The sequence below is a fragment of the Carlito syrichta genome, unplaced genomic scaffold (assembly GCF_000164805.1).
Source record: "Carlito syrichta isolate Samal-C Ts95f unplaced genomic scaffold, Tarsius_syrichta-2.0.1 Scaffold303684, whole genome shotgun sequence".
Lineage (NCBI taxonomy): Eukaryota > Metazoa > Chordata > Mammalia > Primates > Tarsiidae > Carlito > Carlito syrichta.
In genome coordinates, this window is record NW_007247780.1 from 150,798 (window position 1) to 175,532 (window position 24,735).

At 40.3% G+C, this 24,735-nt stretch overlaps 1 protein-coding gene across 2 annotated transcripts in view; it reads right to left on the bottom strand.

Moving 5' to 3' along the window:
- The window catches only part of STS (steroid sulfatase), a 175,833-nt gene that overhangs the window by 62,813 nt on the left and 88,285 nt on the right, over nt 1-24,735 (bottom strand). For both annotated transcript variants that reach the window (XM_008059069.2, XM_008059068.2), the window contains exon 6: nt 10,943-11,079. In XM_008059069.2, coding sequence (XP_008057260.1) covers nt 10,943-11,079 — 137 coding nt within the window. The remainder of the gene's footprint in view (nt 1-10,942; nt 11,080-24,735) is intronic.

Below are 24,735 nucleotides of genomic sequence, written 5' to 3' on the forward strand. Positions count from 1 at the left end.
TGCACTCCAGTCTGGGTGACAGAGTGAGACTCCAACTCAAAAAAAAAAAAAAAATTACAATCCCAATACCAGAAAATATATAGTGAAGTGGGACAATAAATTGTTACAACCAATGTCTTTTTTGAATACTTATCTTTTGACTATTTGGGGTTTTTTTTGTTTTTTGTTTTTGAGTTGGATTGTCACTCTGTCACCCAGACTGGAGTGCAGTGGTTACTCCCAGTCACCGCAGCCTTGACCTGCTGGGCTCCGGCGATCCTTCCACCTCAGCCTTCCAAGTAGCTGGAACTACAGGCGTGCGCTACCACGCCCGGCTAATTTTTTTCATTTTATTGTAGAGATGAGGTCTCTCCAGGTTGCCCAGGCGGGTCTCGAACCCGCGGGCTCAGGCAATCCACTCACCTCAGCCTCCCAAAGGCACAGGATTATAGGCTGAGCCACCGAGCCCGGCTGACTATTTGATTTGTATGACCTCTTTCTGTATCTTGATGATGTTCTTTTTATTTTACATTGATACCGTGTGTACTTTTTAACTGGTTTGTCATTGGTCTTTTAGTTTACTTTATGCTTTCTTTTTCTTTGACAGTAGTACCTTTTAGATTTCATGGAGCAAAATTTAGCAATCTTTTCCTTTACGAGTTATTTATTCCTTGATTTGTATGCTTAGAAAGACCTTGCCCAACTCTACAGCACATCAGGTAAATATCTCTCAAAATATTTTCTGGCAGTCTTCAGTAGTTCCATTTTTCAAATTCAATCAGCATGGGGAGTTTACTTGAATTATGAGGAACAGCAGTATAATACAGTATGCAAGACATACTACGAACCAGATTAAAATCCTAGCCATCATATGCTATCTTCATGACTTAGGGCAAGTTACTTTAGTCTTCTTGAAAGGATCAAGATGAAGTCAATATAAACAATGAGGAGCCATTTTTACATCACCTAGTTCTGTTATGTTTTTCTAGCATTCACTTTAATTTACCTCTAGTCACAAGCCAAGGACGGAACTGGTTTCTCAGAGGTAGTTATTGATAATTGCTTTAGAACCCCCTCCCCAGCTTGTTTTATAAACAAGTTAACCTTATCAGCTCTTCGTGACCTTCATGACACAGACCCTATGGCAACCGCCTGGGCAAGTTGGCGAGACCTCATCTCTACAATAAATCAAAAAATCAGCTGGGCGTGGTAGCGCACGCCTGTAATTCCGGCTACTCGGAACGCTGAGGTGGAAGGATCGCCGGAGCCCAGCAGGTTGAGGCTGCGGTGGCCAGGAGCGGCTACGGCATTCCAGTCTGGGGGACAGAGTGAGACTCCAACTCAAAAAAAACATGGCAACCATATTGTGACTGACCCACCCATCTGCCTGCCGTAAGTACCTGTGCTTACCAGTCCCCTTCATGATGATGTGGAAAAGACCACCACCCAGTCACCATAAAGACCTGCCCCCATCAAAGGGTTTAAAAGGCATTCAACTTCAAATAGCAGTAGCCATTGCTTTGTTAAACTCTGGTGTGTCCACGTGGCTCTTTGAGCTATGGCCGTCATGTTTCCTAGCTTTGGCGCTCTCCCCTACCTTGGGTAGGTGAATCTCCTCTCTCTCTCTCTCTCTCTCTCTAATTTTACTTTCTAAATAAACTCTAACTTCTGTGCAATTCCTTACATCTTTTGCATGGCACCGGATGGCACACACCCCTGGTGGGTCTGACCCAACATTTTGGAGGCCCCACTGGGAATTTTAACTTAACATTTTTATACTTCAGTTCCCTGTACAATTGACTTCTTTATCTTGACCATCACCACTTCTCCCTGACTATTTCCTCTTCTTCTTCATTATTTGCATTATCACCATCATATTTTTATTTATCACTATTATTTTCTCTACCATCATCACCACTATCATCTTTATCATCATTATCGTCACCATCATCAGAACTATCACCATTATTATATCATTTAAGTGCATGCAACATCTACCACAATGCCAGACACTAGTGAGTTAACTTATAATGTCTCTCCTCAAAAGTTGAATCATCCTATCACTATTAATGTATAATCCATCCTTAGCCATCTGCCTTGAAAGGTCACTTTTACATTTACATGAGATTCTCTTTCTGGGCTTCCTATTCTGTTCCATCATTCTGTCTAGTCAGGAGCCGATGCCACATAGCTCTATTTATTTATTTTTTATTTGAAATCTATGGAGCATACAATTAAAACAAAATGAAATTAAAAACAGGTTTAACAATTCACATCACGGCCGGGCTCGGTGGCTCAGCCTGTAATCCCAGTGCTTTGGGAGGCTGAGGTAAGTGGACTGCCTGAGCCCGCGGGTTCGAGACCTGCCTGGGCAACTTGGTGAGACCTCGTCTCTACAATAAATCACAAACTAGCAGGGCATGGTAGTGCGCACCTGTAGTTCCAGCTACTTGGAAGGCTGAGGCAGAAGGATCGCCGGAGCCCAGCAGGTCGAGGTTGTAGTTTGCCGGGAGCGTGCCATGGCACTCCAGCCTGAGCAACAGAGTGAGACTCCAACTCAAAAAAACAAAAAAACAAAAAAACAATTCACATCACATCCAACCTTCACTGTGGAAGCAGACAAGAGACTGGGAGTCACACTTGCTTTTCTTTAGAATCTTGAGTTTTCAGACAAAATGCTTCCACATTCTAATCTTCTTACCTCTAAGTGCATTTCCCCTGCACATCACATCCCATTGAGGTGTGCACCATAGTTACAAAGAGACAACAAGTGGTGTGTTCTCAACAGTTCGCTCTTAATACCACCTTCATGCCATTGAGCTAACAGATGGGGCTGTGCTGGACAGAGTGGGAAGCCAGCTTGCTTTAGTACACACAGACCAGCTCCCTGACTCCCTGAAACCTGTTACAAACCTGAAACATTGGCAGGTGACCAACAGTTGAAATAATTTTCAAGCCCCAATTGTGAGTGTTTGATAATATTGGAAGCTCAGTTAATGAACTTGCGGTCCATAATGGCTCTACATTCCTCTGTATAATGTAAACCATTATGTATCCCTTCTCCCTGCCTGGTCGTAAACCTCCGCCATGCAAACGAATGAAGCTAATCAGCCTTAACGATCATAGCACAGCATCTTTTCTGGTGCACAGTCACAGAAGGCACCAGCTGAATACCTTTCCCAATTCCATGATCTCCTCAACAACAAGAACTTGCCTTCCATTCTACATCCTACAGGCATGATATAGACCTGAGAATACTTGGTATGACCCACCTGTGGAACACAAATACTTTCACTCTACCTTAGCCTTCTAACACCTTTTCTATAACCTTGTTTGGCTCTCCAATCCATCACCTGCCAAGCCACCAGCTCTCTTCCTTCCTCATCCCCTAGGATCATTTGACACTTCTGTCATTCTCTTGCTAATCATCCAAACTCCACTGCCCAGTTGTCTTTTGTGATACTCCCCACTAGCAAAATTTCAATCATCAATCAATTTGGTGATCCTACTTCCTGTCTCTGCATTGAACAGAAAAGCAAACAGCTCCACATACTGATGCAAACATCCAATTCATGGTTTCCAAGGCAGGTTGAGCTCAGAGACAGCCCAATAAGTCATTCATTGATGCAAATTCCTCCATTCCTATTGAAAGAGAAAATCAACCTCATTGATCCAGGTCCTCAAAGATCCCTCAGTCTGCAACCCACTAAAATTCTAAAATTTACAGAAGCTACACTCACTTTTCCCTTTTCACTCCTTCCTAATGTCTCCGAAGTGCGTGTTAGTGTTGATCCTCCTTCCTTGAATTCTTTGCCCTGAGTCCCCTGACCCCACTTTTTTGAGTCTTTCTTTTCAGCCTCTGGCTGCTCTGTTGGTTTTTGGAGGAGTTCATCCTGTTTTGACCTTCCTCTTAATGTTCCACCAAAACCTTCTGATGAGGAGACCCTCTTAAAGACACTCTTCGAAAGTAGTCCTCTACTACCAATAATGTTGGATTGCTTAGGGTTACTGCCCCATAAGCACCTGCATTCCTCAGAATCATAAGATTATGCTGACCCTCCCTAGAACAGAATAAGTCACAGACTCCATGGTTTTAGTCACATTGTTAATGAAATAGGTTGTTATTCATCCCTGTGACCCATAAAGTTAGAAATATAATTATATTAAGCATGTAACTGTAACCAGTATGCTTTTTGTTTTGTGTACCCATTGGCTAATGATGTATCATAATGAATAAAGTTTCACTTTGCAGTAATTCCACTAACATCTTTGCTTAGAGTTACTGATAAACTAAAATTACAGATTTCCGGTAATGGGTACCAAGACTATGTAGACAGTGAATGTTATAATTGACAACACTCAGTTGAAATTGGAATCTTATAGAATGTTTAGTAAGTTATATAGTTTGATGTTAATCAATAGCAAACTCCAATGCTTATGCTTATAAATACAGACTGTAAAATCCAAGGAGCTGAACTGGCCTTGGTCTCTATACTGGCTTGTGTCCCTGAATTCCAAATTCAGAAATAAGTTTTCCTCTGAGTTCCCTGCTTCTCGGGTTTCACTGGCAAGCAAGAGAGCAGCTGTGAGTTCCACGGATCATATCATTTCCATCCTCAGTGTGCACCGTAAGTAAGCACATTATTTCTATGTTTTAAAGAAGCTCCCATTGATCAAACATAAGAATGCTTACAAAATTCAAGACAGAAAAGTGATGCATTGAATCCCAAGGGACACAGACTGGCAGCCTAGGCTACATTCTGTATAGAACAAGGAAAGGCAAAGATAACATGGATATTGCTTTTTTAGATCTTAATCATTTTTGAGGAGTAGAGACATGAAAGTTGATTTCTAAACTGTTATCTTAGATTTAGATGGAGATAAATTGTGGGTCATAAGTTGCTCACCTGTCTTAAATACTCCTAAAGGGTAATCTTATCCATATTCATGGTTGAACCAATATCTACATATGTAGGAGAAAGCCATGGTAGCTTTATTCATGACTGTGTTCCTAGGAGTTCCTGGCACCTTAGGTCAGGCTTCGCAAATATCAAGCATCTGACCCCCATGATTTTACTTTTTTAATTTACTTATTGAGCCCTACTGTGTGCTGCATCTATAACATTTAAAGGAAATTTAAATGTTTTACCCCGAAATACACTTCTTTGACATATTTTGAGCTGGCTGTTCAGAGAACCTACAAACAGAATTAATCCTGCAAAGCTGTCTTTTGTGGGGAGATTTGCATATGTGGAGAATCTGCATTGATGCAGCTGGGCTTTCTCTGAGGCCCACCTTTGTCTGGATCAAGGAAAGATGAACGGAGAGTCGACACCTTTAAAGTTTGAAAGAAACTCTCACCATTTATTCTTTCTAAGGGCTGCTAGGAGGTTTCATCTGCATAACAAGATCCCTTTTGTCAGGCAGGCCTCCTTTTCTCCCCCTCCCAGAACCTGTTTTGCCAGGATCCAAGCCCCAGTTCCTTTTGTAACCTCAAGATGGTATATAAATGTCTGTACCTCACTGAGGGGTGGGGAAATCATTCTGTGATGCTTCCTGTGTACACACTAACAAATTCTGTCTGCCTTTTGTGACTTGCTTTTTCAGCGAACCTTCAGCGGGAAAAGAGAAAGTTTTTTCCTTGGCCCCTATAGATTCTGAAATAGATGTCTTCTATATAAACCTAAACAGATGACTTTAGTATAGGTAAATGAATCTCTTCACAGAAGGATCATCCATTGCACACTGCAGTTCATGCTCCCACACCTATTGTGGTTCAACAGTCCTAGCAAGGGTCTATTTAAAAGTGGATATTCCACTAGAACTATGTCCAGTAAGCCAGACCCTGGTTATAATTATGTTGCATGTTTGAAGGACTTAGACTAACACCTAAGAATCCCCAATTGGCAAAGTTTTCTTGTGTTTCTTGAGGTCCTTGTCGCTATTCTGAACTCTTATGAATGAGGCCCTCCAATTTCTTCTCCATCCTCAAGAGGAGTTGGATATATAGCCCATGCTGCTATGTTGAAGTGCGCAGGGTTGATTATATGTCATGCATGGTAAAGAGCAACTCATTCTGTACCATCCCTTCGACTCACCTTTCATATATTCATCCCTTACTTTTCCTCCAGGTTGGTTATTTCTGCCCATAGGTGGTAGCACTATCCAGACACCCTCCCCCAGCCACCTACTCCCTGGGAGAAGAAATCGTAGGAGAAACTGAGGGATGCCTTGTGACACTCAGCCACTAGGGGGTGCCAAGCTACAAATTCTGAGCAACTAAACGCCAAACTTACGGAGACTGCTAGAACCCTAACAGAAAGACTCACTACTCTTGTTTGCAAGAGAGAATCTCACATAAGCCATTTGATTCCAACCCTTAGCAGTGGCAGGGTTTTTTTTTCTTCAATAGTAAGGTTTGATTTGAAGCCAGAGATTTGTTTTAGCATTCACCTTATTGCTCTCCACTTTCATCTCTCTTCATAAGAGTACAGAATTTGCGAGTCTAATCCTGAGCAAGCTCTGATTTATGATTCTTTCATGTGTTTCTATTAATAGCATGGGGTTCTGAGTAAACGCTGATTGCATGCAAATTATGCCTAACAGACTGGAGCTGTGATCACTGTGATGGTATAAGTGGTAGATAAGAAACCATTCGTGGCCGGGCACAGTGGCTCAAGTCAGTAATCCCAGCACTTTGGGAGGTAGAGGCGAGAGGATTGCCTGAGCCCAGGGGGCTGCGATCAGCCTGGGCAAATTGGCGAGACCTCATCTCTACAATAAATTAAAAAATAGCCGGGCGTGGTAGCACGGGCCTATAGCTCTGGCTACTTGGAAGGCTGAGGTGGGATGATCGCCTGAGCCCAGCAGGTCGACGCTGGGGTGGCCGTGAGCATGTCACTGAACTCCAGCCTGGGCGACAGAGTGAGACTGACTTTAAAAAAAGAAGCCATTCATGAGAACTATGTCCATCCCTCTACCTGCTCCCTCTACCCCTCATCCATGAACAGATCTATGGTAAGTAGTCTGTTTCCAATACCAGCCAGAATGACCCTCCCCCCAAATGTTTGGTGCACATTTGAAAGTAATGTGATTTTTACATATTTGTTTATCCCCAACTTCGACTGCTTCAGATTTACATGGGATTGAAAACCAGGTGTTGCAATAGTTCTTTGATTTCCACACTGTTGGTGTGTCCTGCTGAAATGATGCGGTTGGCTGTATCCAATAGCCATGTAACACCTTTCCTCATTCCAAACGGCTCAAGTACTTTATCTGCACCTCCGTCAGGATATTCCTCACTTTCTGGCCTGAGTTGTTACAAGATCTCCTAGAAGAATCTTAAATCCCTTAGTAGCCTCTACATTCCCTTAATCCAAAAATCTTATCATCATTGCATCCCCTGTCCCAAAACAATTAGGCACACAGTCGGAAACGTGACTAATGAATGAACTAGTTTCTTCCCAGAGATGTCTTGTTGACTGTGAAAGGATATGATGCAGCCTTTCTTATTACATAGAAAGAAGAGGAATAAGGTGGTGTAGACTTCAGGCTCTGGATGGGACACCTGCATCTGAACACCTATTCATCTATCATGAACTCTACAACCTGAGCTGGGTGTACTTAACATTCTCCAAGCCTACCTGCTTTATCTGCTGAGTGGGAATGATGAGAATGCTACCTGATGCAGGGACCACTGGCAGCACAAAAGGAGGTAATGCATGTGCAAGTAAGGCCAGGTGTGAGGCACGATCTCGATGGCAGTCCCTGTGGTGATTAAAACTGTGTTGACCCTGTAAGAAAGGGTTTGGTAGTAGCGGGATGCTGCCAGGGGAGGGAAGGAGGGGGGCACATAACATCAATAAGGATACCTGATCTCAAACCAGGCAAAGCAGGGACCAAAGGGAGGCCCAAACTTTACCTGTACGATGACCACTTATCTACCTAATCCTGAATTGTACCTCACATCTTTAAAATAAAATAAAATTTTAAAAAATGAGTTGACCACTTCTTGAATTTGCATGGCGGTATTACAGATCCAGGATTTTAAGTACCTCTGCATGGCTTTATTGTGGAGCCCCTCTATAGCTCTTGCAACATCTCTGTGGTGTCAGTTGTTTTCCAGTTACAATAACGATAAAAGACAGAACAACCACTCAGCTATGAGTCAGGTAGTAAGCCACAGTAACGTGTGGTTGAAATGATCATGGTGGACATTTAAAAAAAAGATTCTTTGTTGTAGAGAAAGTAATGCTTCACATAACTATGCTGTCCTCAAAATTTCTGAAAGAAATGCACTGAATGACTGAGATGTGCCCTCTCTACTTCACTGCTTCTATCTCAGTTGTCCTTTGTGCATGAAGTGTTTCTTTTTAAGCAAATATCCTCCTTTTATTTATTTATTTATTTTTGTTTTGAGTTGGAGTCTCACTCTGTAGCCCAGACTGGATGGAGTGCAGTGGCATGCTCCCAGCCACCGCAGCCTCGACCTGCTGGACTCCGGTGATCCTTCCACCTCAGCCTTCCAAGTAGCTGGAACTACAGGCATGTGCTGCCACGCCTGGCTAACTTTTTATTTATTGTAGAGATGAGGTCTCACCAGGTTGCCCAGGTGGGTCTCGAACCCGCGGGCTCAGGCAATCCACTCACCTCGGCCTCTCAGAGTGCTGGGATTACAGACTGAGTCACCGATCCCGGCCCCTCCTTTTATTTTATTACATAATTATTCAGAATGCTACAGTCCCCTTTCTGTATAATAATAAAAGGACTTTCTTGGAAAGAAGGAATCCTCCTCAAAACACTCAGAATGTATTGAGTTTATAAAACAAAAAACTTTCTAAAAAATTAATATAATGCCTAGGGGAAGGATTTTATCTTTTTGGCAAAAAAAAAAAAAGAGACAGAGAAAGAATACAATCATCTATGAATATTATATCAGGGTCTAATGCAGGTCTCAAAGATGGAAAAATACTTTCTGAATATTCTAGAGGAACCCAGTAGCAAGACAACACTGAAAGTTTACTTTCTAATGAATCAGAGTAGGCATCTGTGCCATCATAATTAAATAAACTTTAATCAATAGGTGTGATAATATCAGCATGAGTTTGCTTGCTAGTCAACAGAAGACTTAGAGTTGTATAGAAGGCTGACATATTAAAATATAACACTCATTAAAGAGATAAAATATTCTACTGATTTATACTACTAAAATGTGAAAAATGTAAATTGATTTATGTACAACATTTTAAGAAGGAAAAAATAAAAGGAGCCAGGCTTATATTGGTGTATATGAAAGCCCTAAGCATAATGCATTTTTCTTATAAATCTTGTTAGGGAGAATGTTCTGGTTTTGTTTTTCCTAGTTAGCATTATAAATGGTACTCACTCTTGTTATTTTATAGAATCACAGACCACTGACAAAGAAAGAAACTTAGAATAGTTTGAATTCTTCCTATGAAGATAATAGAGAAGAGAATTAGCGATTTAAGACATCTCCCAAGTTCACAGAGATAGTCAAGGAAAGATCCAGGCCGGGCTCAGTGGCTCAGCCTGTAATCCCGTGCTTTGGGAGGCTGAGGTGAGTGAATTGCCTGAGCCCACGGGTTCGAGATACGCCTGGGCAACTTGGCAAGACCTCATCTCTACAATAAATGAAAAAAAATAATCAGCCGGGCGTGGTAGCACGTGCCTGTAGTTCCAGCTACTTGGAAGGCTGAGCGGAAGGATCGCCGGAACCCAGTAAGTCGAGACTGCAGTGGCTGGGAGAGTGCCCCTGCACTCCAGTCTGGGCGACAGAGTGAGACTTCAACTCAAAAAAAAAAAAAAAAAAGAATAAAGAAAGATCTAGACATTGGAAGAAGAGTCCATTTTCTTGTTTCTTAAGCCAGTGCTCTTTCCACAATATAAAAGAAAACATAACAAAACTTGCTCTTATAATTTTAGAGTAGGTGAACATCACCACAATCAATCAGCTACTTAAAACAAATGAACAAACGGAACTGTATGGCAATAATTTCCATAACATCTACAGTAAATGGTTACAATTTATTGATTTAGTGCACGAAACAAAAGGAAAGAACAAAAGGGGGGGGAAGGAAAAGTAAGCAAATATATAATAATCTTAAGCAACCCAGGTGACTTTTGCCTTTTGGACATTTTCTCTCTCTTCTATTTCTCTGATTCTGTCCAGACAGACTCAGCATTGTAAAAGTAAGAGATGATGTCACTAGAAAAGGCTGGAACTCGTGAGAAGTTCAGAGTCTGCTTACTTTCCATTCCATTACATAACTCATACACTATAGCCTTCTCTACACTCTATGGAATAGACTCCAGGATTTTTTGGCTGTGTTAAAGAAAATAAAAAGCATGGGGATGTAGATATAGAAGACAGATGATTTAAATAAGGAAATCAATGAGGAAGTCTTCCCAGTGTCACTAAACAATGCCATGTCTCTCAGTAACAAAGTCATTTGCTCAGAAAGAGAGAGCAGAGGAATGGAGAACAAGCATAGCTTTACAGTGATCAGATGTAGCAAGAACACAAGGACCCCACGGCTATTGCCTTGAGGGGCATGCCAGGTCTGTAGCCAGCTGTGGGTACCACACGTCTAACTTTGCTGGTGGCACTGTTCATATTTCATTGTTGACAGAATAAGTGATGATAAGGATACTGTTTTGTCTCCCTTCCACCACCACTAATCTCTTCCATCACCAGCTCACAGACCCAGACTTGCCCTGCGATGTATCCATTGGCAACTGCAGATATGCACATGGGGCTGAAGATGCTTTTTATATTTTATTTACCTTTCAGAATCAATGTGTTTGTGGTTACTTTAAAAAACACGCACACATATATTTTTGGTATATAAAAGTATCAGTAACATAGATAGAAATTCATAGGAAAGAAGACAGAAGGAGGCAAAGACTGAGCTGCTTTTTAGGTGCACACTGAGGAGGCACATACCCACACTCCAGTCCATTTCCTCAGTAGCGTCCCCATAAATGCCATGTTTACTCTTGCCGGCAAAGTCCTTGGTAGAGAAGAGGGCTGTGTGCACATGGAGGTAGGACAGGAAAAGCAGGAACGGTGTCTTAGCATTCCTGAAAATAAAAGGGGGGGTCCAAGGAAAATGTAAGTATTTGTATGTCTGCCACAGTTCTGATTAAGATCAACCTATTATTATTATACAGTGCCATTTGAACCTTCACAAAACACTACAATTTTACTGCCTAATATGGTGCTTTTTATTCAAAAAAATGTAAATCTCCATGTCTCTACGAAGTGGCTTATTACCACCCTCTATGGATCAGCAAACTGAAGTATTATATCACTGAGACCATGTGTGATGACACAACTCAGGAAAAAATATAATAAAAAATTGACTGTGTTTTGGGTTCTTTTTAAAAATTCTATTCTTCTCTCTTTATATAGTAAATAATATAAATTCAAGAACCTTGAAAATAGTATTCTTTTTGGAAAAAAACGTTATACTCACATACATATACACACAGGCACGACTAGTAAAGACAGTTTTTAAAATTTATTTATTTATTTATTTTGAGTTGGAGTATCACCCTATCGCCAAGGCTGGAGTGTAGTGGCAAGCTCATGGCCATTGCAGCCTAAACCAGCTGGGCTCAGACGACCCTTCCGCCTTAGCCTTCCAAGTAGCTGGAACTACAGACGCATGCCACCATGACCGGCTAGTTTTTGTGATATATTGTAGAGATGAGGTCTCACCAAGTTGCCCAGGCTGGTCTTGAACCCCCGGGCTCAGGCAATCTTCTTGCCTCCACCTCCCAAAGTGCTGGGATGACAGTCTGAGCCACCACGCCCAGCCTTGTTTTCAAACTGACAAATAATTGTATATATTTATTGGGTACAAAATGATGTTATGAAACCCACTGTTGAACCATTAAATCGAGTTAATTAACATATCCATTTCCTCATATACTTATCATTTCTTTGAGGTGAGATATTTAAAATCTACTCTTTTGGCAATTTTGAAATATACATTATTATTAACTATAGTCACCATGATATGCAATGGATCATCACAACTTATTCCTCCTGTCTCACTGAAACTTTAAATCCTTTGACCAACATCTTCCCTTTCCCCTTCACCTAGCCCCTGGTAACTACCATAAGACTCCCTGTCTCTACGAGTTTAGCTTTTTTTAGATTCCACATATAAATAAGATCATGTAATATTTGTCCTTCTGTGCCTGGCTTATTTCATTTAACATAATGTCCTCAAGTTTCATCTATGTTTCCGGAAACGACAGCATTTGCTTTTTAAAAGCTGAATAGTATTCTGTTGTGTATCTTGAGGTGTCATCTACCTCTATCAACACCTTTTTGACACCAACTCAACTTTGTGTTCCTTCACATTGCCCCTCTTCTATAATAGTACAAATCTTCCAGAATGCATACTCAATTGCCAATAATGTAATATGGAAAGTTTAACACAACATTCCTTGAACTGGTTCAAATCTTTAGTTTAATAATGGTACTACAGAAACATTAATTAATTCAGAGTGCACCTAAACCTAGAATATACAGGTTCTAAAGAGTTCTAAGTCATTGTCAATGTGTGGCCTTTGCTACAATAGGCCATGGGTGATGTTATTGCTTGAAGGTCTGAGGTTTCACAACTGAGTCTTCTGGAAGGGATCAGTAAGTCGCATCATTTTTTTCTTCACATTGAGGAGACTCTGAAAACGCACTTACTGCTGTTTCACATCATAGGCTCAATCTTTACCACTTTCTGGGAAATGATTAGCAATTCCTTTCCTGCTAAAAGAGAATACTTAGTGGACGTGGCCTTTCTGAAAGCTACTGAGGCTGACTACTTCGCAGGGTAAGTGGATGCAGCTCTTGGAGATGCATGCAAGAAGCTGCAATGCTTAAAGGGACACACTGTAACAGCAGCCACTGCTACCGCCCACTGCTCATGCCTTGTTCTCATTCTGATTCAAGATCTTCCTTTAATCACTTCTGTGAACTTAGGTAGATGTATTAAATAGCTAGGCTTCGGGTTCATCACCAAAACAACAAAAGTTCTGACTTTCCTCATCCAGATGCTTACACTCTCACACACCCTGAACTCTACCCCAATGTATTAACCAGTCCCAAACATGGCTTAACATATTCACAGCTCAGTGTTCTGCACATGATCATCCTTCTGCCTAAAACTTACTTCATCCTCTCCCTGGCATTCAGAAGCCATTGCTAATGCCATCTCCTCTGGGAGACTGTTCTCTTCTTCCCAGGCTTCTCTGTGAGGGCTGAACACCATCAGGCATTCCTCTTCAGTTAAATCCCCAGGCCCTAGCACCATGCCTGGTCTGCAGAAGGAGCTCAATAACATCGCCAGAGGAAAGAGTGAATGAATGAACAAATGGATGGATGCATGCAATTTCTAATAAAACATTTGCACCATTATACAAAAGACTGTTATATGCTCTCTTCTCCCTGTAGACCACAAGTTGGGCATGTCATTTTTATCGATGTGTTCCTGCCACCTGCACAATGATTGGCAGGTGGCATAAACTGAGTAAATCTCTGTTATTGGATGAAATATTGCCTTAGCATCAGCAGTCCCATCTGGTAGTCAAGTGAACTGCAAGGACTTGGATACGATATGGCTTACGTAAAAGTTGCTCAGAAAGCAAGTATTACTCTAACGAACTTTGGTCCTAAGTCTCTTGTCATTTTGAAAGGATGGTGTCCTATGTTTGATATCTTTGCCAGTTACTACAAGTTCAGAAGAAATTGTATATTTTGTTAAATAAATTGTGTCTATATATGTTTTTGGATGCCTTACCTTTTCATGATAACCAAAAACATTTCAAATTTAGGATCGGGTATCACAACTCTAATAACTATCTTGAAAAAAATAAATAGATGTATACTTTTCTAAATGCACGTGTAATTTCCTAAAGTTAATGTAGCTTGAATTTCTTCAGCCCACATAGCTCTTTCTGGGTCAACTGCTCAGATCTATGGCTGTAACACTTCTCTTTTAAGGTCAGTCCTTGCATTTATTAACCTCTAGTCCTTTGAAACAGAAAATTGGCACAAAGCATCATATTTTTACTGAGAGTTGAACCAGACATCTCCCATTCTCTGAAAACAGGCAAATCAAATCCAGCAACATTGGTAATCATTAGTACAGTGATTTATCTTCCCAGTACGTGATGACAAATTATGTCACCTTTTAGTTTTACAGGAATATAAAATAAGGATATAGTGTTATTACTTTACAATCAAGAAAGTTGTGTGTGTGTGTATGTGTGTGTGTGTGTGTGTGTGTGTGTGTGTGTGTGTGGCTTGTCCCATCTCTCACAGTAACTGGCATTAGAAGGTATGATATGAGAACCCACAGCATCTAGTCTACAACACTCACCATTATATCTGAGAAAAAAAAAGAAGAGACACTAATGCTCAGGTGGAAGCATTGGAAAAAAAAAAAAAGAAGAGACACTAATGCTTAGATGGAAGCATTGAAAGTGTCATCCTAGTTGATGATTTACACATGAGAATGTCAACTATGATGTACTTTTGGCTACTTCTAAGGGGAGATGCCCTTGAGGAACATGGAGAAACTGAAGCTCAGTCAGGGACTTCTGCCATATAGAAGAGCCTAAGAAGCCTCCATATTAGTTATTGGGGGGAATTTTATTCATACCTGGACAAATCATACCTCCTTCCCCAGAAGCAGACTGTGCTCCCCAAAACTGGCTTAGATTCCTCAAAACGAACATGAAATTACACTCTCTATGCTTATTCCTAAATAGAGAGTTACATTATGTATGAGAACAATTTCACTGCAATTTCATTCTCATCTGTTCTCCCATTTATTTTTAGATTTAAAGTTAAGGAAAATAGATAAAGAAGCTTAAAAAGTCAATCTTCCAAGCACAGTATATGGTCATAGCTGGAAATCCAGGATATGACTGACAGAATTCGCTGAGAATAAAAAGCTACTGCATAAACTGAAATGCCCAGCATTGGGCTCTAGCCCAGTTTTGACTTGAATTTTCCAATTTTGGATGGTGGTCTTGTCCAAAAGTTTTAAAAAAATAGATGAAGAAGAGGCAGCGGTCAACATGATTGGCAGGATCACAAGACTGAGGCATATCAAAATGTGAGATAGGAATAAAAATATAAATGATAAAGATGGCACAATAATCAAATAAGGGAGCCTAAGATAAATGCCAGCTCATGAGGAAGGTAAAAGTCATTGAGTCAAAGACCCGAGTTTCAGATTTCAATCAAGGCTACAGAATGGAAATTTTGTCTTGAAATGCAGAAGGATCCTTCATGAAAGGGGAAGAGGGAATGAATGTACTTATTATTATTATTATTATTATTATTATTATTATTATTATTATTATTAATTTTTGAGTTGGAGTCTCACTCTGTCACCCAGACTAGAGTGCAGTGGCTCCCGGCCACTGCAGTCTCGACCTGCTGGGCTCCAGCGATCCTTCTGCCTCAGCCTTCCAAGTAGCTGGAACTACAGGTACGTGCTACCATGCCTGGCTAATTTTTTGATTTATTGTAGAGATGAGGTCTCGCCAAGATACCCAGGTGGGTCTCGAACCCGTGGGCTCAGGCAATCCACTCACCTCAGCCTCCCAAGGCGCGGGTTTACAGGCTGAGCCACCAAGCCCAGTTGTATTTATTATTAAAGTGCACATATTTCGAGAATTATTTTCCTATCATCTCTCTATAAAGCAGTGGGTTTTTTTTCCCCCCATCTAATAGGGGAGATATCATAGGTACCAGCATCTTTATGTATACTGTATGCATCTGCGTCCTGGGTGTCAGAGTAGAGTGATTAGGTTTGATATACAAAAATAACCCCCAAAACACAGAAAAAAAAATTATACCCAAGTTACACAAACACTGTCCCAAGAAGATTTACTATCCAGGAACATAAGTATAATCAACAGTGCATGGGAATGTGGCTTCCTTGCACACACCTTTGGGTGTGACTGACAGCCTGTGCCCAGGTGAAGGAATTCTAACTGAGTAATATCTGTTGAGAGAACAGGAAAGGCCATTTGCCTCATGGCTAGTCTCACGAAGGAGACCTGGGTCTCTCTTCCTCTCTATGACCTTGAAACCTGAAGGACACATCAGAGAGTTGGTGGGAGGGAGGTTTCTCAATAACAGCTTAATTCCTTTTTTTATTAGCTGGAGCACTTCAGTAAACAACTCTTTTGAAAATTTATTGCCACTGTCTTGCACACTGTGCAAAAAGATAGAACTTTCAGCTGCTACATGCCTTCACTCCATTTGTTAAAAATACAGAAGGCAGCTCTGAGCCTTTTCAGCAACATATAATCATTCCAATCTCAGACTACAAAGATTTACATCGTATAGAGGCAAGAATGAAAATTCTGGCAAAAAGATGGCAAAGGTATTTTTTTTTCTGTCTGCCACAGACTATACTTTGGGTAGTCTTGAGTATAATATTGCTCATCTGGGTGTTTGACCTTTATGGTTTCATGATCATTCCAACTGGAATCAGCGTAGGGAATAATGCGAGTGTGAATAGGGACGTCTGTGTATTCCTTCAAAAACCTTCTGCTGCTGATAATTAGAGTGTAACATATATCAGATAATGGTATCAGCAGTCACCCCACCGGAGTTCATGTGACTACCGCTGTGTACAGCAGATGGATTTATACAGCCAGCTGTTCATTTCTTCCATCTATATATTTCACAGCTATTAAACAAAGGTTCTGCTGACACACGGTACTAGGTACTAGAAATATAAAGGGAAGCTGGACTGAACTCTCCATCACAACTCAGTTTAGGCAAGAGCATTGATGGTTAGTCCCAGTTTTCTTAAGTATCGCTACATAGTAGCACTTCAGAGGAAGAATTCAGAGAAGGGGAACTTATGGCAACCTGGTGGGGATCAGAAGTTGCTCCTAGAGAGGTAGATTCCAAGGTCTCTTTCAGCACACCAGCCTAAATGAATGTTTTCAATAAACATGTAGGTGTTTGACCTATTCACAAGTATGATATTCAGGGTCAGGTCTGCGAGTCCTTTATCCATACTTCAGTATACTTCAGTTAGGAATGCCGAGTACCAACTAGATTTAGTATGATGGAAGGTGAACATCCCCATGTAACTGTATTCTGTTATGATATGCTCAGTCTGGAACCAGGGGATCATCTGAAAAAGAACTCCTCCATTCCTTTTAATTATTTTTTTAGAGAAACAGGGCTAACTCTGTTGCTCAAGTTGGAGTACAGTGACTCAATCATAGCTCACTGCAACCTCAAACTCCAGCAATCCTCCTACCTCAACCTCCTGAGTAGCTGGGACTACAGGCACACCACCACACTCAGGCAATTTAAAAAATTTTTTTTTGAGAAATAAGGTCTCACTGTGTTGTACAGGCTGGTCTTGAACTCCTAGCCTCAAGTGATCCTCCTGCTTTGGTCTCCCAAAGTTCCGGGATTATAGTTGTGAACTACTGTGCCTGGTTCCCCTCCCATTCTTAAATACAGATCCTGTAGGCCCACAGAAGATAGAAAAAACTTGACTGTTACCTACTGTTATTGAACAATGTGATTCTTTGATGATAATTATTTAACTTTTCCATTTTTGAATGTGTATGTATTTCCCTATGTGTTATCTTTAATACTTAATCTGATTTACTTTTTTTTTCTACCATGAGTTAAAATCAGTATCATTCCTATTCTTTTCTGATTTAAACTCTTATATAAACCAACAAAATCCACTCAAGATCCCTTTATTCAAAAGATGCTTTGTGCCAGATCACAGCTATTCATCACAGTCACACCATGGCCCAGCAGGAAATATGAAAGACTGGGTTGGAGGCATCCTGTAAATGCATTTCAGGACTTTGACTGGGCCAAATTGTGATGGAAGTACACAGCACAGTGTAAAAGGTCATATATTCCAATGATACATTTATCAGCTGTCACAGATCTTAAGGAATTATGATTACACAAGCAATGCTTATAGAAAGGAGTATTTATAGCCAGGCTCGGTGGCTCAACCTGTAATCCCATGCTTTGGGAGGCTGAGGTGAGTGGATTGCCTGAGCCTGCAGGTTTGAGATCTGCCTGGGCAACTTGTTGAGACCTCATCTCTACAATAAATCAAAAAATCAGCCGGGCCTGGTAGCACATGCCTGTAATTCCGGCTACTCGGAAGGCTGAGGCGGAAGGATCGCCGGAGCCCAGCAGGCCGAGGCTGCAGTGGCCAAAAGTGGCCACTGCACTCCAGTCTGGGTGACAGAGTAAGACTCCAACTCAAAAAAAAAAAGAAAGGAGTATTTATTTACCGTAAAACTACAGACCACAGAAAATGATAAAGGAGATTCTTCCCCATGACTCTCCTCTAAGGGCATAATCTTTCCATGTAGATGTTTTCTTTTTCCCCCGTTTACTCATACTTATCATAATTCTGATGTCATGGTGGTTTCCCTGTGGTCAGGGAACAGGGTTCATTAAAATCATAATGAGGAGATCTTACCACTCTGGGAAGTCAGGGACTAAAAACAGAGCTCTACATCATTTCCAAATGTTTGATTTGTTAGCTGCAGATCCTTTGTTAAAGGATTCATTTATGAAATACAAGAATTATCCTCTACTGAGTTTAACTAAAAATTATTAGCTTTTATCTAACTTCCGATTATAGCATTTTGAAATATGCACAACAAATATTTATTTAATATATTGATACAACTTACATAAACTGGGGCCTGGAAAACAGAATTCTCATGGCTAGTTTTACATGAATCCATAAATCCAATAACTGGATACAATAAGCTATACAAATTATGTGGTTGGGTATAAAGTTATTGTCATTCTCAGAAATTTACTCTTCAAAGTGAGTGTGTATAAAGTTTCTGAGAAAAATACAAAATGATTTCTTTAAACTTAAATGTTGTTTCCTAGCAATGAACCACTGTATCCAATGAATTCAGAGAGGAAAGAGATCAATGTATCTGGCTTTTCACAAAGCAGAACAACCAAGGTCCACTTCTTTCTATAGAAGATGTAAAACATCACTCTCATTCTATCCAGTGGCATGACACCTTTTTAATATTTAGCCTTGACATTAACTAAAGAAAAAAACTGTTTTGTGAATAAAAGCAACTTGCTGAATTCATCCGTCATCCTGAACACTCTATTTTCTTTTCAGAATATCTAAGTACTTCTCTATCACCATGGTAATGATGATACTATAGACTTCAGAGCTTATATAAGAATTACAGAGATACATTCTCCTTTCTTGAGCATTGGACCTAGAATTTTCTATCTAGAGAAAGGCTATTGAGACACCAACACAATGCCCTGGTCCTCTTATAACTAATCCTCACTCAGACCTTATCAATAAGTCTGTCACACTAGAGTAGACTCAGGAACAAATATTTACCCAACTCTTTATGGGCCACTCCAACATCAAGGGGGTTGAGTAAGCTCTGTGTTTAAATCAAGCCTCTGCTATTACCTGTAGGGCTTTGGCTATTCACTTAAGGGTTTTGAGCCTCAAAGTTTCTCCATAATAAGACATCTGTTTACCTATCTCATGAGGTCATTATGTAGTGTGAAAGATGTGATGGGTGTGGAAGGTGCCCAAGATGATGTGTATATTCACAGTATCTGACAAATAATAGGCAATCATTCTACAGTGTTCTTACACTAGAACATGTCCCATGCTGTTACTATTTATGCAGTACACCAAAGTTTTTACATTGCACTGAAGAAAAAGATGGCAAAATCCAAAGATGTGATGATGGGATGACCCTGCAGTGCACATGAGAGCCGAGTGTCTCTAAGAAATTTACAGTGCACTCCTCCTTGTAAGAATAACAAGGATTTCTGGCTAATTAAAGTATATTAAGAATGACTCATCTCCTAAAATACTATACAGTGTATAACATATGGTAAGCTAATTATCTAGCTCTCTAATAATAGAAGCATCTCCCTAAGATAAATTTCTCCCTGAAAGAGTAAATTAGGGTGATGAATTGTAGAGTGCATGGTTATATATTCTAAATCACCACTCTCCTCAACTTGAAAATATGTGTTTGTAATCCCAAGCCACAAAACAAATTTGGACCTCATTTGTAAGAATCACAAACCAATGAAGCATCTTTGCCTTATGTTTCTTGTCATTCACATCCTAACATCTCAAGTTAGCATCTTGGGAACAAACCCTTGAGTATAAATCATATCAACAACACAGCATAACTGGTACAAAAGCAGACACATGGGTCAATGGAACAGAACAGAGAATCCAGAAATAAACCCAAATACCTACAACCAGCTAATATTTGACAAAGCAGACAAAAATATACACTGGGGAAAGGACATCCTATTCAACAAATGGTGCTGGGAAAATTGGGCAGCTATATGCAGAAAAAAGAAACTTGATCCCTATCTCTCCCCATATACAAAAATTAACTTGAGATGGATTAAAAACTTAAATGTCAGGCCAGAAACCATAAAAATCCTAGGAGAAAAGCTAGGAAAACTATTTTGGACATCAGCACAGGAAAAGAATTTATGGCTAAAACCCCAGAAGCAATGGAACAAAAATAAACAAGCGGGGCTTTATTAAACTATAAATATATGAAAAAATGTTCAACATCACCAATCACCAGGGAAATGCAAATTAAAACCACAATGAGATACCACCTTACACCAATAAGAATGGCCATTATTTAAAAATAAAAATTAAAAAAAAGCCAGGCTCGGTGGCTCAGCCTGTAATCTCGCGCTTTGGGAGGCTGAAGTGAGTGGATTGCCTGAGGCCGCGGGTTCGAGCCCCCCTGGGCAACTTGGCGAGACCTCATCTCTATAATACATTAAAAAAAAAAAATTAGCCAGGCGTGGTAGCATGCGCCTCTAGTTCCAGCTACTTGGAAGGTTGAGGCGGAAGGATCACCGGAGCCCAGCAGGTCGACGCTGTGGTGGCTGGGAGCGTGCCACTGCACTCCAGTCTGGGAGTGAGACTCAAACTCAAAAATAAAAATTAAAAAATTAAAAAATAGACGCTGGTACAAATGTGGAGAAAGGGAACCCTTATACATTGTTGGTAGGAGTGTAAATTAGCACAATCTCTATGGAAAGCAGTATGGGGATTACTCAAAATAACTAAAAGCAGATCTACCATTTGATCCAGCAGTTCTACTACTAGGTATCTCTCCTAAGGAACAGAGGTCATTATATAAAAAAGACACTTGCACCCACATGTTCATCACAGCACAATTCACAATTGCAAAGATGTGGAATCAACCCAAGTGCCCATTAACCTATCAGTGGATAATGAAAATGTGGCATACATACACTACAGAATACTATTCAGCTATCAAAAAGAATGAAATAATGTCTTTTGGAACAACTTGGATGGAGTTGGAAAACATCATCCTAAGTGAACAAACTCAGGAACAGAAAACTAAACACTGAATGTTCGCACGTATGAGTGGGAGCTAAACTAAAGATCTACACAGACATAGAGAATGGTATAATGAACACAGGAGGCTCAGAAAGGGGAGGCAGAAAAGGTGGAGGAACAAAAAAAATCACCTCTTGGGTACAATGTGCACAGATAGGGGTGGTGGGAACTCTTAAAGCCCAGACCAAAAATTATGTGTATCTCCCAAAGTTACTGAAATATTTTTTGAAATGGAAAAAAAATGCCATGTAGAGAAAGATTGTAAATTTTAGAAATAAGAGTTTAAATCATTTTCCTCACCAACTTTGACATAAGAACTGAGGAGTTGTATCCCCAAAAAAAAAAAAAATTTTTTTTAAGTTAAAACATTTAAATAAGGCACCAGTTGCAAGTGGAAAATTCTGAATTCAAACACATTTAAGTAAATTCCACTAACATTAGCACTGCTTCCATCAGGCATTACTTTTTTGGCTTCTGACTATGTATCCATTTCTCACAAAGGTGGTAAGACCTGCCTAAATTGTTCAGATTATACTAATGATATGACACATATAAATGTGTCTTCAGATTCTTGAAAGAATGTCTAATGAACATGATGGTGTCTCCATTGCTGTAATTCTTTGGCAGCATATCAGGGTAATTCTCTTAGGACTCCTGGATATCACATTCAGTGAATCAGATAACTAATATAACACAGGAGGGCAATTTTATTCAAGGATGATTTTATTTATGTGCTTTCAATCTTTGTATCTTCAGATAATATATGTAAGAATCGTTTTGTGAATGGCATCACAGTATACAAAATGCTAGTATTTTCACTAATATGACCTTGCGTTGCTTCAATGTGGACAGCAGCTATTTAACTAGAATCATCTATTTTGGAGAAAAAGAAAACATACCTTTTGTTATAACTCAGTAATCATCATTTTCAATCCTCAGCTATGGTTTTGCTAGAATATCTTTTTTATTTATTTATTTGGGGTTGGTGTCTTACTCTGTTGCCCAGGCTGGCGCGTAGTGGCATGCTCACGGACACTGCAGCCTTGACCTACGAGGCTCAAGCAATCCTTCTGCCTCAGCCTTCCAAGTAGCTGGAACTACAGGCATACGCCACCACACCCGGCTAATTTTTCTTGATTTATCGTAGAGATGAGGTCTCACCAAGTTGCCCAGGCTGGTGTTGAACCCCTGGGCTCAGGCAATCCTCTGGTCTCTGCCTCCCAAAATGCTGGGATTACAGGTGTGAGACACTGTGCCTGACTGCTAGAACATCTTAAATTTCTAGTTCTGGAAGAAAATGACAGAAACCTCAATATAATCAGGATAACCTGGTCAGGTTTCAATATCCTTATGATAATCATATTTGTTTTGATCCCCTCCCAAAATAATATGGTGAGGAACTCATTAAAATATCCTGTAATCACATGAATATTCACATACTCAATAGATTAAGTCATTAAGTCATCTTAAAATATAACATTTTATAAAAAGTGATTTACCCTGGAAACTGAATGCCATTTCTGAACCCTGTCATTGTGTTAATCTCCACCCTGTTTTTGAGAGATTGCTAGTAGATAATGAATGCTATAAGGATGTCCAACTGTTACAGCCAATTTATCAAAGAGTAAACTGTTGTGGTGTTTTGCTCTAAATGGACTAGTCCGACCTTCACCTAGAGCATCACTCCATCTTTGAATAGCTATGCTCCTGTTTATAAAATACAGCAAAGTTAACTCACTAACTGAAAGCTTGGTCAGTTATGCTGGTTGTGATCTATTGGTGAGTCATGAAATTAATCACAATCAGATTATCTAAAAAATAATATAACGGAACACAATAGAATAGAAAATCCCAGAGGTAATCACCCTGGAGAGAAAAAGATCATTTCAGGAAGCTTTTGTTTCAATCACACATCTGGGTACATCTTCTTGGAAGATGATATAGTATGGACATTCTGTAAAGTTCTAAAACTTTTACATTAGGGCACCTGTCAGCATCCTCTTATAGAAAACTCCAGATGACAAATAATTGTAGTATTTGTCCTCAGTAGCCAAAACCCATATACACTCCAGTGTTTCTCCGTGTTTCATGAAACACCCAGTTTAGAACATCTTGAGGAGCTTGTTAAAATGCCGATGTAAGGCCTCACTTCATAACTACTCCATGAGAATCTCTAAAGGTAAGCTTGGCCATCTTCAGGGGTAGCAAGCACTCCAGGTTTTTCTTATGCAAAATAAGAGGAATCACTTGTCTATCCCTGTAGTCCTGGACTTTTCCCTTCTTTGTCTACCTGAAGGAAGTCATAGCCATCCCATTTTATATCCCATCATGCACTAGACTAGCAAAGACTATTATACAGTAGATGGTTCTGAACCAACATCATGCCGCCTACAAGGTGGGTAGGCAGCCTAGCAATACCTGTGCACGGCTGTGTGGACTGACTGTAGGCACTGATCACTGGACAGTATCTCTGTGCAAGTAATTCAAATAAATGTTCAGAACTGTGATTGACAGTTTTAAGTCTTCTTCCTTCTCTGAAGAATTGCATTGCATCCTTCACCATGCCATTGTGTTGTGAGCAGAATCCAATAGGTTTCTGCAATATTTGGTGCCTAGTTAAGATCAGCTCTCAGTAGGGGCATGACATGATGGGGCTACACTTATCCAGACTGTAACATTTACCCAGCACAACCACCCAGACTGCAGACATAACGCCTAAGAATGACCCATAGGTCTTCCAGTGAATGCCTTGTCAACTAAAACCTACAAAAAATCATGAAAGATAGCTCATATCCTATCTGAATTTTGATAGATGGATAGATAGTTGCTTATGGGATTTTAATGATTGTCAACCATCCCTGGGCAGAAACTTCTTTTTTCTTTACATTACTTATTACTACCATATCTCCTACAACCTTCCTTGAAAATAAATTCCAATAATTTAGCCGGGCTCGGTGGCTCAGCCTGTAATCCCATGCCTTTGGGAGGCTGAGGTGAGTGGATTGCCTGAGCCTGTGGGTTCGAGACCCACCTGGGCAGCGAGACCTCATCTCTACAATAAATCAAAAAAAAAAAAAATCAGCCGGGCGTGGTAGCGCATGCCTGTAATTCCAGCTACTTGGAAGGCTGAGGTGGAAGGATCGCCAGAGCCCAGCAGGTCGAGGCTGCGGTGGCTGGGAGCAGCCACTGCACTCCAGTCTGGGCGACAGAGTGAGACTCCAACTCAAAAAAAAAAAAATTCCAATAATTTATCTCTTTGTAATTTAAACACACACACGTGTGTGGGTGTGTGTGTGTG